General features: G+C 46.2%; 1 protein-coding gene across 7 annotated transcripts in view; it reads right to left on the bottom strand.

Annotated features, from left to right (window-relative positions):
* The window catches only part of fam135a (family with sequence similarity 135 member A), a 28,934-nt gene that overhangs the window by 7,930 nt on the left and 2,918 nt on the right, over positions 1-18,086 (bottom strand). For 3 of the 7 annotated variants that reach the window (XM_010867167.4, XM_010867162.4, XM_020046534.3), the window contains 12 exons: positions 17,129-17,258; positions 11,983-12,062; positions 9,050-9,189; positions 8,661-8,731; positions 7,050-7,223; positions 6,821-6,947; positions 5,171-5,324; positions 3,049-3,126; positions 2,507-2,556; positions 1,953-2,111; positions 1,697-1,770; positions 391-545 (listed from right to left, as the gene is read on the bottom strand). In XM_010867167.4, coding sequence (XP_010865469.2) covers positions 391-545; positions 1,697-1,770; positions 1,953-2,111; positions 2,507-2,556; positions 3,049-3,126; positions 5,171-5,324; positions 6,821-6,947; positions 7,050-7,223; positions 8,661-8,731; positions 9,050-9,189; positions 11,983-12,062; positions 17,129-17,205 — 1,339 coding nt within the window. In that variant the 5' untranslated portion in view covers positions 17,206-17,258. Of the gene's footprint in view, positions 1-390; positions 546-1,696; positions 1,771-1,952; positions 2,112-2,506; positions 2,557-3,048; positions 3,127-5,170; positions 5,325-6,820; positions 6,948-7,049; positions 7,224-8,453; positions 8,594-8,660; positions 8,732-9,049; positions 9,190-11,982; positions 12,063-17,128; positions 17,259-18,086 lie in introns of those variants that run through there. The other 4 variants (XM_010867173.4, XM_020046535.3, XM_020046536.3 and 1 more) reach the window with 4 other exon arrangements.

The raw sequence follows: 18,086 nt of genomic DNA, 5'->3' as shown, positions 1-18,086 counted from the left end.
GGCTTCTATAAAGAGGTATGCATCACCATTTTAAATTATAAAACAAAAAAAGAAACGTTCTCCCCAATTAGTGATAAAGGCCCTTCTGGAGCGTGACCAGGCCAGGCCAACATTACTGATTACCAACCCCCAAAACCCCACTGGTGCTGGGCTAATCTGCAAACAGGATTGCATCTCATTTCTCAGTTTAAGAACAAATCTGATTCTCGCGGATTAATCAAAAATTCATGACCTAAGGAAAACTTTCTTTATCCTGACCTACCGCCAAAGTAATACTGTCCTCATCTAACTCGGATTGAAATGACCTAATCTCTGTGTCGGACTTTAAAACTCCTCCTCGTCTGCCTAGTTAGTCCCAGAAGAGCAGAACGTTTCCACGTTGTTACTGACCCTCCGTGATGGAGTCCAGGTATCGGTCCTCGAAGATGATCGGTAAAGAGTTAACGTCCCCATCCAGATCGGCACACTCAACTGGTAGCGGCGGCAGAGACAGGAAGTAGGAGGAGCTCTTGATGGCCGTGGTCATCTGCTGGTGACTGTGAGCACTGTCCAGGGGAAAATATATATCAGTCAGAACAAACAATCAAATCGGTCAAAAACAATCTCATTCCGTTTGTCCACATACATCATTACATTGGTGAAGAAGCAACAGTTAAATGGGTCCGAATAAATCATTCCATCAGTGCAGGTGAGTGATGTATGAGGATATTCCAGTGGGGGGAGGGCACCTGGTTCTGATCCACAAATCGAAAGGGAGAACAACAGTGTCATTCTGCCCCGGAGCAACCCAGCCAACCCTGCAGGCTCCCGGGTCGCTACGCTAAATAAAGCCATTCCTAGAGTACATCCCCGGTAAAATAACGGCAAATAAATATTTTAATTAATTTCATTTGGCAAAAACCATACGAGTCAGAATAAATGATATAATTCAGAACGTCTTCTCTCACATTCACACACCCACAATAGCTTTTACATGGTTGTTTAATTAGGAACACAGCTGGGGGTCTGTTTTTGCTGTCTGGTCAGCTGGAGGCCAGAATCTAGTGCCCAGAAACCTCTACATGTTAATTATCACACACACGGTCTCTGCTTTACTGGTGGAGAACAGGCTACATCGTCGAGTTCATTCAAGTTCCATAAGAGCTGAATCAATACCCGGAAGAGTACATAGGGCTTCTATTATAACAGCAAAATAAACCTTCACTGTCAGACAAAAACACCACCATTTTTAAGTTTTAACAGACATGCAGTACTAGTCAGCATATTAACCTGCTCACAAAGCAACAGTCTTTAATTAATTGCAGCGTGGAACACAGTGAGATTAGAGCTCTAATCAACATAAAACCACCCTATTGAAAACCCAGAAACAAAAGAGCTGACATTTACATAAAACTCTAATTGAGAAAGATATCACTAAAGCTCACCTTAACATGAAACAAACCAGAGGGGAAAACAATGAAACTAGAGCTCACATTGACATAAAACACTCCTGACATAAACACCACTAGAGCTCACAAGAAGTGGGAAGACTGATGAAAACAATACAACTAGAGCTCACATTGACATAAAACACTCCTAATGAAAAAACAGTGACACTAGAGCTCTCATTAACACAAACAATGTTGGCCAGTAGCAGAAATTCTCAAAGGAGAAGCACCAGAAAGACACACAGAAATAAGTTTGTAGTTCGTCTTACTGTAGCTCTTGATAGGCCAGTGCTGTTTGTCTCGGGTGTTCCAGACAAAAGAAAGCCTCTGCAAATCTCCGAACCTGAAAGAGATCAAGAGCAACAGAGCAGGATGACATCAGATTTACTCCTACACATAAACATCAAACAGCACTTGGGCCTCTGGTCTCTGAAATGCTGCTACGCCGTCGAAACATCACAGCAGCCGTGGCTTTTGAAATTGGAAAACGCCTGTAAATGAATGATTCTGGGGGTTTCTACTCACTCTGAGCGTGTGGTGCTCCATGGCCAGCAGGGCGGAGACATTCTCCTGCAGCGAGACCACCTCCAGGAACTGACCCCACAGAGCCATGAGCAGAGAACACAGCTGGGCCAGGTTCATGTTGATCAGCTCCGCAAGCTCGTCCGGGCTCTCCGCCCTCTGCTGTGTGAGAGGGGAGAAACAGGTCAGCCTGGTACAGCCTCCAGGCGGCGATAAAGAGCCAAATCCCAATCAGGCAGAATAGGACGTCTTCATGTTTGCTTTCCTTAAGTTGCGTGCTTTCTTCTCAACCTCAGAGAGTCAAAGTTACAGAGACACTCTCCCTTTGAGAAGACTGCAAGACATGGGGGGGTAATTAATGTGAAATTCCTACCCCAAGACTAAAATTAAACTAGGTCTTGGATTAAAAAAAATACATTCATTATATAATACTAGGACCGAGCTTAATCCGTGTCCGTGAAACTGACCCATAATGTTGCAATTGATGAGCACTCTAAGTAGGCCTACAGACTTAACTGAGGTTCAGGGGGTGAGCTGATGGCAGAATAGTACTGTACCTTCACTTGATGACAGAGTTCAGTCAGACGGTTCTCTACATCTAGTTTCTCTGGGGAGCAAAAGAACCGTTGTCAGAATTTAATTTATTTTAGAATTTTGGTCAGTTCCACAATCACCTAAAGATTAGTTGTTTCGGCGGAGTCTGCGAGAAGAGAAAGGCTGGAGAGTCAGTACAATTAAACGCCAGATTCAGTAAGATCAACATGACATGACGGCGAGAAGACAGGAAAAACTGTACAGGGAGTAGCCGGAGAGAGTAGTAGCTGGAAGCAAAGAGAGACCAGGAGAGGACGGAAGAGCAAGGCTGCTGCTGGAGTTGTAACCGTGAAAAGGCATTAGGTTGTACTGTTTTAACAGTAGACAGGCAGGTCAAGCACTCATTGAATGTGCAGCTAATAAAACAAAGCAGAGTGACAGGAGAAGCAGTGACCAAACGTAGGGGAACAAAGAAAAGAGGGACGAAAGAAACCCCCGAAGAAGAAGGTTGATTTTGGGGGGGTAGAGGGAGAAGGGGCGGAGGGTTCGGGTAGGGGGGACATACCTATGAAGACGTGCCTTTGGTCTGGAGGGAAGGGTCTTCTGAGTACTCTCTCATAGAGCACTTGCATGCTGGGCTTGGCTAGGATTGATTGGCACATATATAAGGGCATGTTTAACTTTGGTGCTGTCGTTACTGTCCTCTAAGCCCCAAGGAGATTAGTATAGGTTTTACCATGCTTGGGATTATACATTTGTTTTGACCGTGACTCAATGCCTGAGTCACCGGTGGAAAGCTAGTAGCAGGCTGACGATGCAATGTTAGCCGTGTGTGGGTGTGACGCTATGTTCAGTGGTGTTGAGTTATGCGCGGGTGTGTTGAGTTACACATGGACTCGGGTTTAATTGTACAAGTTGTTTAAAGGGAGTGTGTGAAATTTGGCTTTAGAAGTAATTTTTCCAAGTTGGGAGTATAAACAAATTGTGGGTATGGTTTATGGGTCTTGAAACTACCTCTTCAAACTGCATTAAGATACAAACATTTTCCAAGTTGATCCGAGTCTGGGGAAAGCAGCCTACTGTTAATATTTGTATGATTTGCAGGTTGTAGGTGTCCAGTAGGTTGCATTGGTGAGGTGGGTTATGCAAATGATCCCAATTATCTTATATTAAATTTTTTTACCTAATTATATCACTTCCCTATTTTGACAAACCCACTTTTATCTGCTGCATGCTGTCTGCTGACCGCTCTTCCAACTGGAATTCAAGTGGGAGAATGCCAACTCAGCTGACAATCTTATTTAATTAATGCATGCCCCCTAGTGGCCTGCAGGGGTCACTAGAGAGCAGTACATCCCTGCCGACACAGTCACCCTGTTTCTGGGCCTCCCCAGCCACTCATCAGCCAGGCGGCAATAATGTTACCAATGTATCAGTCACATTCAGTGTTGACTAAGATTTGGTGTTAGCGAGGTTAACCACCACCGGAGCCACTTCCAGTTACATTCAGTGTTGACTAAGATTGTGTTAGCAAGGTTAACCACCACCGGGGCCACTTCCAGTTACATTCAGTGTTGACTAAGATTGTGTTAGCGAGGTTAACCACCACCGGGGCCACTTCCAGTTACATTCAGTGTTGACTAAGATTGTGTTAGCGAGGTTAACCACCACCGGGGCCACTTCCAGTTACATTCAGTGTTGACTAAGATGTGGTGTTAGCGAGGTTAACCACCACCGGGGCCACTTCCAGGCTACAGGAAGTCGGGGTCGTGCGTGTCAAAAGGGGAGCATGTGAGCCCAACGCAGCACAACTAAAAGGTAGGACTTCATCAAAGCAGCGGGCAAATGATAGGACGAAAATACTATGATGGACAAAACAACACAGCAATGCACATGAGTAACACACATTATTCATTCGTACATACAGTGCTTACATCTTTCTGACATGATCTAGATCAACATGACCAGGCGCGTACGAGAGAAGACAGGAAAAGACGTCAATGTCAGCGTACTTCTGGATGATGGATGAGGATGAAGTTAGGATGTAATACCTGATTCTCCTGTAATCATCTCACTGGGTATCTAGGCTCTGAGTCTAATTGACTTAACTCAATCCCTCACGGTAGGCAAAACACTGTCTACATCCCATCAGTGTTATAGATCCTCCGACTGCATCTACAGACCTGTCCTCACAACAACTCCCAAAAGAGCAGGGAGAGCCCGAATCATTGGTGCAGCCCCCCCTCCCCTCCAATGTTCTTCAAACCTCAGGTGGGTCAGGTGGGTCAGTTGGGTCAGGTGGGTCAGTTGGGTCAGGTGGGTCAACTCGTGTGAGGACACGTCCACCCAACGGACAAACCCAGTGAGCGATGCGGACTGTGGGAGTCGAGAGCGGGATGAGACCAGGAAATCCCCGCTGAACACCCCTCCCGCTCCGCTCCTCGCGTTGATGCTGGCAAATCTGCACGGTCAGTTAGAGTCACAGTCAATGTCCAAACCTAGCCTGTGGTCAGTAGCTTGGCGCCTGAAAAGAGCACCTGACAGCGCAGTGTCACAGGGAGCTGCCCTAGAGGTTCGGGCACATACAGCTCTCCACCATGGAGCTGCTAAAGTGATAGATACGGGAGTTTGCTGTTCCGGAGTCAGAGACCCAGGTGTTGCCGGGATGAAGCGTGGCGCAGGCCTACCTAGCTCCATGCGGTGCGAGGACGGCAGGTCCTGGCTGACGCTGGTGAAGTAACCAAACAGGCCCTGATAAGCCAACAGCAGGCTGGCACAGAGGCTGTGGTGCAGAGAGAATGCATGCTGCAGACATTGGTCTGATACTAGGAACGTCCTGCCCTGAAAGAGACACAGGGTGTTAATAAGCAGGTAATAAGTTATAGAAGCTGTGCTGCACAGAACACACGCTGCAGACATGGGTCTGATATAGGGCCATTGCGATGTACGCATTCGCAACAGTCACATGGCAGGATGTGTGACTTAGTAAGGTAAACATATCAGTCCACAACATATCTATTGTTCAAACGGAACACCAGCATTATGTCTATCTGATAAGGTAATTTACTCAGATTTATGGGTTATTGGATACACAGTTTATTATTATTTTATTATTTTAAACACGGTTCATTGCGTGACAAAATGATGAGTGAGGAACAGGCAAAAAAGACCGAAATGGAGAACTTGGTTACAAAAAGAAATGAATCGTCAATTACAAGGAAATATTTCGTCTACAGACAGGATGATGTTGACCAAAAACAGGTACTTTGTCGAGAGTGCCTTGCAATTGTTTTCACAACAAAACCAATGTGTTTAATCATTTAAGGCGGCACCACAAATCTTCGTATGACGTATGCCATCCATTGAGATGCTTTGCACTCGTTGCCAAAATACAATAATAGCAGAGAATATAATCACTACTTGATATTCACTGGGGGTATTTATTTTTATTAATTAATTTTGTCATTATTTAACCAAGTACAGGTAACATGACCATTCCATAGGGTGCTGATGCTGAAGTGGCCAGATTCTTCATATTAATTACGCTTCCTGTCGGTTGTGGAATGAATGAGCTGCATTGAGAAATACTACAACGTCCCTTCTCACAAGCATCTTACATGTTGTCTTTTGGCAAACCTGAACACACAAAACAACCTGCATCTCCAATGTGATATCAATCCTATAATCGGATCCCATTCCCTTCATTTAATGTGTGATGACCTATATTGATGCTTCTGACTGGATAGTCATCACTAGGAAGTATGGCTGTTATGAAACCAAGAGAATAGCTTCAAGGACTTCACTGCTTTAGGGTGTGTGTGTGTGTGTGTGTGTTCAGAGATGCCCCATTAGCTCTGGCTGCATCTATCTGAGTTAGATGAGGAGGACTGAGCATCACCTCTGTTGTTCCACTTCAATGAGCCTGTTGCAGTTAGGCATTAAATCAAACTGTGTGCGCGCGCGCGTGCTTGGGTGCGCGCTACCCTTCTCAATGACAATGTAATATTGCACAAATTACTCTTTGACCTCAAGCAGAATTGAGCATCTCTTGCTAATTGATTCCAATTGTTGTTCTTCCCCATGGCACTGCTTATTGTACGACAACTGGCTTTCCTTCGTCAATCTCATCTACTGCTATTTACCTGACTTTTTCCTGGGGCAACCGTTAAACAGCATCAACTTCGTATATGGCTTTTTAGGTTGCAAAGCGCATAATGTCCGGATATCCATTTTGGAAGATGAACGCCTTAGCCAGTTGTGTATTAAGTACGACAGTCGGAAATCACACAAATATGTATTGCACACACCGAGGCGGACTAGTCCTAATCTATACTTACATCCGAAGACACCTGTTTGATGTAGCTGGTTCCAAACACCACATTTTCCAAGGCCGGGATAACAGAATCTTTACTCTGTTGAGGGGCATTGCGGTTCAGCCACGTGTTCTTCACTGGCCGAGGGAAACTAACGGCACAATGGAAAAGATTGCAGTTTGGATAGAAAAACTGTAGCCTGGTGATAGAAGTAATGAAATATCAAAGTCGGATCAAACGGTTTGTTAGTCACCTGATGAGGGGCTGGTGCAGGGCGACCAGAGACGCGTGGACGGCCACAGAGACGACGGCCAGGTGAAAATAGTCAAACATGACATTTACGTGCTGGTGGATGCCTCGGTTCAGGCTAAAGTGCAAACGGAGCGAACGGCTGCTGATGTTCTGCAGCAAGCTCGGGTCCTCGGGCCTAGTGGGACAGAGGAAGGAGCTAACGTTCATTAAAAACTATCGATCAAAACAAAACGCAGTACTCATTTATAACATGCACGCAACGCTTCCATCTAAAGGACTTCTTCGACATTAGACCATAGGATATCGAGCTTGTTAAATAACTCTGCATCTCATATTTGCTGCAGAGGAGATAAAGTTGAAGTAAACTGACGAGAGCCAAATACAATAATGGCAGATAATATAATCACTACTTGATATTCACTGGTGCACTGCACAAACCATGAAACCCACCTAAAAATAGACAGACCTGAGTTCAAACACAAGTGATGGCACTCCGGCTTTCTGGCCAACTGATGCAGCGTGTCACCTTTACATAACTGGTCTGAAACACAGGGTTACCCAGGCCTCCACGTCAAAGGCTTTCAAATCTCTCTATTCTTAACCACAAAAAAAACAATGTGATTTACTGACCATTTGTATAACTGACCCTTAAATGCTTTATAATAAAAACATCATGCTCTTTCTTAATCTTTTGATTCTTTATGTAATTCTTAAAGGGGCACCCTCTATAACAGACACTTTGGGTTCAACCAATAGCTTGATAAAGCCTGCAGTTTGCACTACAAACTCAGCTCTCTGCTTCCACATCTCACTGGAACTCAGGGGCTTTTCCTTCTCTATTCATTCCCTGGGAAATTCCTGTTAAGTGCCATTGATTTATCACTGCACAACTGCTGTCCCACTGCCTAGCAGATCATTTAGAAACCTTCACCACTAGAAGAAAAATGACACACAATTTCTGTATTCCACTACTAGCCTAGTAATTGTTTTCAAATAGTTAAGACTTGTCTTAAGACGGTCCGATCTTTAACCTGTACAACATCACACATGCTGCCAGCATGAACATGACAAGACACTCACTGCATTTTAATCATTTAGCAGATGCTCTCATCTGGAGCAACTTACATGAAGCTCATACATATAAAGATAGTAGTAGTAGTAAATACACTCAATAAGTTATAAGCAAAAGTCAGTGCGGTAAAACAGCACTACAAGGCTGATCAAGACAAATTAGTTTCATGAAGAGAAGCCAGAGTAATTTGTTATTAACACAAATGTTTCTTGGATGAGCTGAGACTGAGGATGTCTCTAATATTGATCCAAGCATCTACTACTCTTTTAGGCCTGCGGCCCGGCCGGTTCTCTGGGGAGCGGGCCGAGTTCGTTGACATGCTCGCACGCGCACCACCACACTGGAAGGCGACAGGCGAGACGAAGACGAGCAAGTCATGCTGGAAACTCTTGGCCCTCATTCGCGTCCCTGCATGCTTGGAGCGACAGGTCGTAACTCGCCACTTATAGGAAAGAAGTATCTGAAACATTTCAAACAGTATTTGAATCCAGGTACATTAACAGCATCTGGAGCCCAACGTTTAGCCTGGTCGGAACGTACGAGTAGTCGCCGTCGGTGAAGAACAGATCCAATGAGAGCTGGAAGTCCATGTCATTGAGGGACTCTTCTACCTGGTAACATACAGGAACAGACAGACACACAACACTTCAGGAGTTATTTTGGCTCAATCACTACTAGATCGGTTTCAAGAGCGACACTTAAACGAAAACACTAAAACCACTCACAATTGAACCAACGTGTTGGGCATGCACTCAAAACAGTATGTCATTAAGGACCTTGAAACAGAATGCATGTTGGAACTGAACCAACACCCATCACCTCGCTAGTCTGGGCAGAAGTGAGCACGTTGCCCAACAACAGAAGTGATTCTGAGGAGCAAAGCAACAACCATGGGCAAAGACAAGGCTGAACAAGCCGGTCTTCCTGACCTTCTTCTCATCCAACAGCATCAGGACTTTGAAGATCAGCACGTCGTTGACCACCACCTCCTCATTCTTATAGAGGATCTGGAAGGTCTTGCTGCAGATGACGTCATCCACCACAGTGGCAGGGAATGCCAGGTCAGAACCTGTAAAGAAAAGGTATGTTTCTAGTGTGGCAGATTGGCATGGAGGGGGATAGAAACCGGTGAGAAGTGTGCAAGTATCCTCCCACATACAGTACATTCTTCCTTGATGAACTGGCATCTGTCTGTTTGTCTTGGCAGGACTAGGGTGTCTGTCTCCTGGTCGTTGTTTCTACACATAGCTGACGGCTTACGTGGCAGAGACAAAGAGAGATTCACTAGCCATCTCCAATCCTGTCTATGGGAATAACAGCACTAAAACCTGACACTATGCCATCAGAGACGGAGAAGAGAGAGAAAACAGAGAAGGTGGAAAAGAAACAAGCCAGGAACTGGAATACATGAAGTGAAATAGATCTATGCAGAGAATGATAACTAGTCCAGGTTTGTCCAGAAATCTATTCAAACATTTATAGCTTTAGCCCACCCCCGGTACCAAAGCCACAGACCTGGCGTCTAGCTAGAGACAAAAGGCAACCCAGCAAGACGAGCAAAGGTCAAGGAAACAATTCAGCGCAGCTAAAGATACGACTGTGAAAGGTATGTATCAGCTGCAGAGCAGAAACCACCGGAGCGCAAAAAACAAACCCATGCTTACAGTACACAGTTTAATCCTTTAACTGGAGGGTTGGTCATTGTGCAGGGAACACAACGCAGTGCATTGTGGGGCTTGAGCGGAGCGGGTAACTCGCCATTTCTTTCAGAGGGATGAGACCGTGCCAGGCCGCCAGCAAGCGGTTCCTGGCAACGCCGACCAAGCAGCCACTCCAAACCCTAACGGATGAGCCCACCAAATCCACATTTATCTAAATCGGTTTCCCTCCACCTCTTTAAACCCAAGCGCCTGTCACTGACGGTCATGTGGAGCAGGCTGGAACTATAGGTGAACGCCATCTTTCACGGTAAATAAACCAAACCACTCAGAAATGTGTGCATCGTTCCGGGACCCAGGGAGTCGGATGACAGCATTCAGGGCAGAGCTGGATATCACATCATGTACACCTCAGCTTTCTATAACAGCGTTAATGATGTGGAATTATTGATGCATGCAGAGTCCAGGAGGAGAATGAGTCCAGGAGGGATAACTGTTGTATATGACCACATTCCATTAGGGACAAGGTTGGAAACGAGAGAAATTAAACAAGAGCAGTTAACCAATCACCCCCAGGTTTGTTCATGTTCACACCCGCCCCCCCCCCCCCCCCCCAATCCACCCACAAAGAAAAATGAGTTGACCATCCAATCTACTAACTGCCCAAAACAGGCTGACATTTTGCCTTACTGTTGATTCTGTTCTAAAAACAACAGACTGTATTCACACTACAATGTCAATACTGCCTTCTCAATCCTCCTATTGAAAACAATGAGGGAAAATATTAACTGACAAAACCGAGAACTAGGCTGTTTACCAAATTGGCATCCTGTTCCCAACAGGCCGTGGTCAAAAGCAGGGCACAGAGGAGGGACAGGGCTTTATTAGGGGACACAGGTTGTGTTAGTGTGCGTGTGACTGTTCTCGTGCACGTGTGTTTATGAGGACGTTTTGCATAATACCGAAAGCTGAAATAAATTTGAACACTAAAATCCCCTTTATTGGGTCAGGACCCGACAATGCATTACTATTCAAAAGACGTCAGACTCGGGTATGACCGCATGTGAGCAGAAAGAGGGTCACGCCCTCCTCTGGGAGATGCGTTGAATATGCACGTCAACCACAGAAGGTCACTTAAAAAGCAAATGCAGACCTCTGTCTACAACCAAGGACCCAGTAAGAGTGAAGAGATGAGGACCAAAACATCACCGCTTTGGAAGGATGCATGCACGCACGGAAGGATGCATGCACGCACGGAAGGATGCATGCACGCACGGAAGGATGCACGCACGCACGCACGGAAGGATGCACGCACGCACGCACGGAAGGATGCACGCACGCACGCACGGAAGGATGCACGCACGCACGCACGGAAGGATGCACGCACGCACGGAAGGATGCACGCACGCACGCACGGAAGGATGCACGCACGCACGCACGGAAGGATGCACGCACGCACGCACGGAAGGATGCATGCACGCACGCACGGAAGGATGCACGGAAGGATGGGTGCATGCATGGAAGGATGGGTGCATGCATGGAAGGATGGGTGCATGCATGGAAGGATGGGTGCATGCATGGAAGGATGGGTGCATGCATGGAAGGATGGGTGCATGCATGGAAGGATGGATGCATGGATGGATGCATGGACAAAGGAAGGTTGGTATGAGTGTGTGTGAGATCCTGGTTTAACTACACTTTGAGACAAAAAAAGGCAGTCATTTTCTGGTCTCCAAATGGATAGGAAAACAAGTGTATGTTGTGTTAGTTACAGAGTAAAACAGGGCAATGTCAGGCCGATTGACCTTAAATAAAACCACCAAAACCTCCATTATCGATTTGGTCAAGGTAGCATCCAGTGATCCAGTGACAAATCCAAACCAACTCCTGAAAATGGACACTGACTTATTCATATAATTGATTAACATGCATTTATTATATTATGGCATGTTCAAGGTAAGAAACTGTTTCGGCACACAGCCCTCAGTGAGTAAATTAAATATTGAGAGCATGTGTTCTATTGGACAAGTTCCCATTAGTCCTGATTGAAAAAGGGGAATGGTTAAAAAAAAACATTGATGGTTAAGAGGTTTATAACTCGAAAACACCATAACCTAATAAAGGCATTTTAATAAAATATATGAAGCGTGCCTTGGTTTGTCCAATTTGATATTGTAAGTGTGTGTGCAAGCGCGTTAACAGACCTGCTGGGTAAAGGAGACTAGCTTCTACTTTGTGAGGAACCCGTGGTGGCACTTTCATACAGGCCCGGATCTGGTAGAACCTGGGAAATAAAACACACACAGTTAGCAATGAAAATGGGAGGACACATATGGTCAGCCCAAACCCAGGTATCGGTCCAACACTTTAACCAGAAGGTAAGACATCAGAACCTCTTGATGAAGGCACTAATCATTCAATAACGACCGCGTGTACCAGTCCTGACTAACCCCCGCGTGTACCAGTCCTGACTAACCCCCGCGTGTACCAGTCCTGACTAACCCCCGCGTGTACCAGTCCTGACTAACCCCCGCGTGTACCAGTCCTGACTAACCTCCGCGTGTACCAGTCCTGACTAACCCCCGCGTGTACCAGTCCTGACTAACCACCGCGTGTACCAGTCCTGACTAACCACCGCGTGTACCAGTCCTGACTAACCACAGCGTGTACCAGTCCTGACTAACCACCGCGTGTACCAGTCATGAGCACACAAGTCATGCAGTCACTGCTTTAACAAAACAGAGATGAGAACATTTAGGCCTCTTCAAAAGAAGTGTTGAAACACAGGGGAACATGACGCATATGTCAACGGCAGCCACAAGCCGAGACAGAATAGAGCCTAGTAAGACGAGAAGAACATGTAGTTCAGGTTAACTAAGGGCTTTACTAAAGGCATTGTTTTGCCCTCTAGCCAACCAATGCGGCATATGGCTTTACACAGTCTGAAGCATGGGGTCGTAGCAGCAGACAGCCTAGAGCATCTGACCAGGAACCCAGAGGTTGCTAGATTGAATCCCAGAGCCGACCATAACGTCATTTGGTGATTGGTGACTAACTGCTTCCCCGACTACTCGTCCTGGCAGCTCCCCACATTCAAAGGGGTTACGTTAAATGCCGAAGCTGCATTCTGGTTGGACAAACACCCCACTTCACACACTTCCTTTCAAATGTACACAGGGCCCACTTTGGGCCCCTTTGATCTAGGAAACAGATCTTGGACACAAAACATGATCATCACATGGATTTTGGAGCAGGGGCAACAACAAAGCAGGTTAACGACACCGGTAATAAATTCATAAAAGGAAACACCGCAACTTGTCTGAATAATAAAAAATGAATAATGATAACAACAGCAACATTAATTGTAGTTTCTCGCCAAGAAGGAAACTCTTCCCCAGAACCTGAATGAACGAGAAAGTAACACATACTGCTCCTTGGTAGCTGTTAGCTGATGTTAGCTTTTTGCTTCAATCCCATGTCCTTAAATACCTCTGCAAGCACCTGAACGCCAAATCACGACTGCTTACAAACGGTGCCATTCTTTCCCCTCTAGAACTACAAGTGACAATCATACGCCATATTCAGACCAGTTGAATAATGTGAACTCAGAGATGGCGATTCAGATTCTATCACACTATTAAATTAGCACCATTAGCCAGAGCTGCCTGAGGACTCCACAGGTGAAACAGGATCCGGACCCCAGATTACAGCCAGTATATTTTTTATTTGCTTCACTTATCAACACTGATTGGTAACGGCTCTGTTTTCCTTCCCCAGATAAGGAGCAATGCCTGGAACATCGTACAGCAATGCTATCACAGTATAGAATTGCAATACATACAGTATAGAATTGCAATACATACAGTATAGAATTGCAATACATACAGTATAGAATTGCAATACATACATCAGCGCCTACGCATTGGGATAACGGGACAATATAACAGGCCGCCCGCCTAGAAATTGTCGGGAGATTTTGGAAAAGTTGCCAGATTACTGAGATCCTGCCTGGACACAACAGAGCCTTCATTCCAAACAGACCCCTAACTAAACCTATAACAGAATTACATTTACAGATTTCATATATTTTTTATTAAATAGAAAAACACTTTTGACTAGGGTCTATAGAGTGCCATTTGGGATCAAGTCTGTGACAGTCTACGCTGGGCCTTGATGTCTCTGCTGGGAACAGTAACCAGGAAGCAATAAGGAACAATAGCCAGGGGACTCGGATGGGGAAAACATCTGGACCGCAGCCACTGAGTTTCCAACTCCACCGGACCTGGCCGTTACAATAAACAGGACACAGGTGGGGGAACATCTTGTACGTTTTGCATCACATCTCAGTGCGACTGGTGTGACAGGTGAATTCTGGGTCGGCACCACCAGTTGCATTCCTCCGGGCAGACCCAACACAGCCCAACTAAAGCATTTCAAATTGAATTTAAAAGGTCCAATACCGTGGGTTTACCAAGGGTGCGACTGTAGCTTTAACCATGCAACGCAGAGGTGTAGTGGAGGACGTACAGGCCATTGAACCCATTGAAGAGGTTAGACATACAGCATCTACTACCAAAAGCCACAGGACAGTTATTCAGCCATAGTAGGCTGCATTTTCTAATCAATTAAACAAATGGCAAGTCATGTTCTCTCCCTGTCAACACAAATGGTCTTTACGTTGTTTGTTATTATCAAGAAATCTACTTGGCCAAAGAAGGAGGTCATTATGGCCACTATTTGATCCTTCGTGAAAGGTGGCATGACGCTGTCCGTCTGAGAGCTCGCAGGTGGCACGACGCTGTCCGTCTGAGAGCTCGCAGGTGGCACGACGCTGTCCGTCTGAGAGCTCGCAGGTGGCACGACGCTGACCGTCTGAGAGCTCGCAGGTGGCACGACGCTGACCGTCTGAGAGCTCGCAGGTGGCACGACGCTGACCGTCTGAGAGCTCGCAGGTGGCACGACGCTGACCGTCTGAGAGCTCGCAGGTGGCACGACGCTGACCGTCTGAGAGCTCGCAGGTGGCACGACGCTGACCGTCTGAGAGCTCGCAGGTGGCACGACGCTGACCGTCTGAGAGCTCACAGGTGGCATGCCACATGGGTGGAAACAAGAACTGGTAGTCAAATGATGCCTAGACAACAGGACGAATAGCCTACAGTTACTGTAACACCCCAGGAACATACAGTTACCTAACTGAGAATAGACATGACAGATCCTCTCTGCTCAACATGTCTGCAAATATTGTCCCTTCAAATAGCATCAGCCGGACCCCTTTGACGCGTGTATCCTTGTAATCATGTAGGCCAGTTCTCAGTCCCTGACCCTTGGCTGGGAACAGACTTCCTGCTCAGACTCAAAAGATTTCGTCTTAAAATAAAATCCAAACCATTTTAAAATACGATCAGTAGTGTGCCGAAACAGCTGAACAGCATGTCTGTCTGAAGTGGAGGACTCATCGTCCCAACACAAACAAGTCGCCCAAATAACTGGTGCAGGTTTCTTCATCGTCCCAACACAAAGAAATCACCCAAATAATTGGTGCAGGTTTCTTCATCGTCCCAACACAAAGAAATCACCCAAATAACTGGTGCAGGTTTCTTCATCGTCCCAACACAAAGAAATCACCCAAATAACTGGTGCAGGTTTCTTCATCGTCCCAACACAAAGAAATCACCCAAATAACTGGTGCAGGTTTCTTCATCGTCCCAACACAAAGAAATCACCCAAATAACTGGTGCAGGTTTCTTCATCGTCCCAACACAAAGAAATCACCCAAATAACTGGTGCAGGTTTCTTCATCGTCCCAACACAAAGAAATCACCCAAATAACTGGCGCAGGTTTCTTCATCGTCCCAACACAAAGAAATCACCCAAATAATTGGTGCAGGTTTGTTCCCACAGAGCTTTTGGCACCCGAAACCCTGCTTAGTTGGGTGGGAGACATGTACAAACTACGCCTCTCTGCCTTCCAATCGATCTGAATAATCGTCCCGGAATCCTCATTACTGTTTGGCGGCGGAAAGGTCGCCCACTACAAGCCGCCCGCAGTATCTGCTGCTGCTGTCACTTTGTCACTGTGAACCTCCCATGGAAACCGGCGGCAGGCAGGGTAACTAATGCTGTGGATTAGACTGAAACCTGCTCTACTGTAGTGAGGCAGGGCTCCCTTCAGCAGAGGGGCTTGAAGGGTAGAGCGAAGCAGTGGTTTGAGTCACGTTCCAGGGAGAAAACACCCTCAAAAAGCACCAACACCAATCAGCAGGGGGCATTCAAACGCCTTCAGGGTACAATGGTAGCGATCAGGAAGGCAGGACGGACACACACGGACACACACTCTCCCCCCCCAGGCCATAAGGCTTCTTAATCAGCAACATTAATCAATGACCATATTGTTCACATGAACATTTAAAAAACCCTGATGACTTCACGTAAATGTAATGTACATTAGCATATTTTAATGTACCATTCATAGGCACTATTACAATTATATTTATATAATATTTAATATTTCTCCCATATTGTCCATGTACCCCGTTTTCTTCACTCTTTGGAATTGCTGCTAGTTTACATTGCTATGTATTTTTTACTTTATATTTGACTTAATGCTTACACGTATGTGTCGCGTGCCATGTCATAATTTCAATTCTCAGAAAAACATTGTTATTTGGTGCAGTGGACAATAAAAAAGATCACTCTCCTGACTCATACAGGCAGATCAAAGTCCTCAGAGATAAAACATTAACTTCAATTCTTCAAATGCCTGGTGGTCTCATCATAGCTTTACGATGTCCTTTAAAGGGGGACGTTTTCTATTCATCCATTTCAAAACATCTCCCAGAACATCATCCGCCATCAGTTTCAAAACATCCCCCATAACAGCCATTTCAAAACTTCACCTAAACCATTATCTGCCATCCATTTCAAACCAGAGACTAAAACTGCGTGGACACACAGGCCCATGAACATCATTATTCAGATTATTTAGTTATTTAGCGCATGCTTCTGCTTACAGCGACTTACACCAGTAAGTGCATTCAACTTCTGTGGTGGATCTGGTACCTCGGTTTCTGACTCCACACGGTAAAGCAAGGCCAGAGTCAGAAACGTCCAACACGTGGGAGCAACACACAGCACTGCAGAACGTCTCCCACCGAAACCAAAGGACGTCCGCCAGAACGGACACAGTTCGCACTGAGCACCGACTGACAGGGCTTATGGACAACGGTTTCTGTTCCCGAAGCGTCAGGCCATGAGAAGAGAAAGAGACGCAGCCCCCCGAAAACGGACAGAACGAGAACCGGGGGGCAAAAGAAGGTCGACACCGACAGGCAGACGGGCCCAGGCACTCACCCTCTTTGAAACAGGTCCACGTTGTAGAACTTGCGGAGCTCCACGGCAAACTCCACCGTGGCCTGTACCTCGCTCATCGTCAGCTTCACAGGAGCACAGGCCGCTTACATCATCAGGGGCATTTTCACACCTGGGGGGGGGGGGGGGAGACCGCATCCACGTCAGTTACCCGAACAGAGTAGTCACCGGGACACACAAGGTCACACAAGCGCGGGGATGTGCATGCACAGAGACGGGCACTCATGCACACACGCAGAATTGTACTTGGCTCAGCTGTTTCCAATAATCAGCACCAAACCCCCTGATCGCACGACCTAAGAGGACTGCTGGGCGCTATGGCTGTAAATAACACGTCTTCCCTAATTGGCTGGACGCTCAGCCTGACATACAGAAGGGCAAAGTGTGTGTGTGTGTGTGGGGGGGGGGGGGGCTATGAATCACTAGGCCAAAATAATCTTGAAATACTATATCCACACTAGTGGACAATGCTAGAAATATACTCAGTACGATCCTACACGTCTCTCAACTCAACTAAATATATTCTGCTGGATTTTACTCCAAGTCTCAGCTCATCCTAAACAAACGCAGTCGAGGCCCAACCTAGGGCCCAGCCAAAGACAGTCATGGAGCAAGGACCGGTTCAGAAACTGTCCTCGCAAATCACACCCACACCTTTTTGAAATAACTCATGTGTGTTATGAATAAATGATTTGAGTCTCGTCAAGCTAACGGCAACGTGTTTCTGGCAGTGCAAAGCACTGGAGTACTGGAAATCTCAAAGGCGATAAATGGCACCTACATGACTTTGAACTATAAGGACCTGAGCAGGGTTATTTACATAGCACCCAGGACGGAGGCCAAACAGGTGCCACAAACCAGCGTGGTTATTATGATATCAAACACCACAGAAGCCTTTATTGAAGAATGTTTAGCAGGGCCCACTATCTCCCATCAAGTC

The sequence above is a fragment of the Esox lucius genome, chromosome 5 (genome assembly GCF_011004845.1).
Source record: "Esox lucius isolate fEsoLuc1 chromosome 5, fEsoLuc1.pri, whole genome shotgun sequence".
NCBI lineage: Eukaryota > Metazoa > Chordata > Actinopteri > Esociformes > Esocidae > Esox > Esox lucius.
This window is presented reverse-complemented; position numbering and strand designations above follow the sequence as displayed.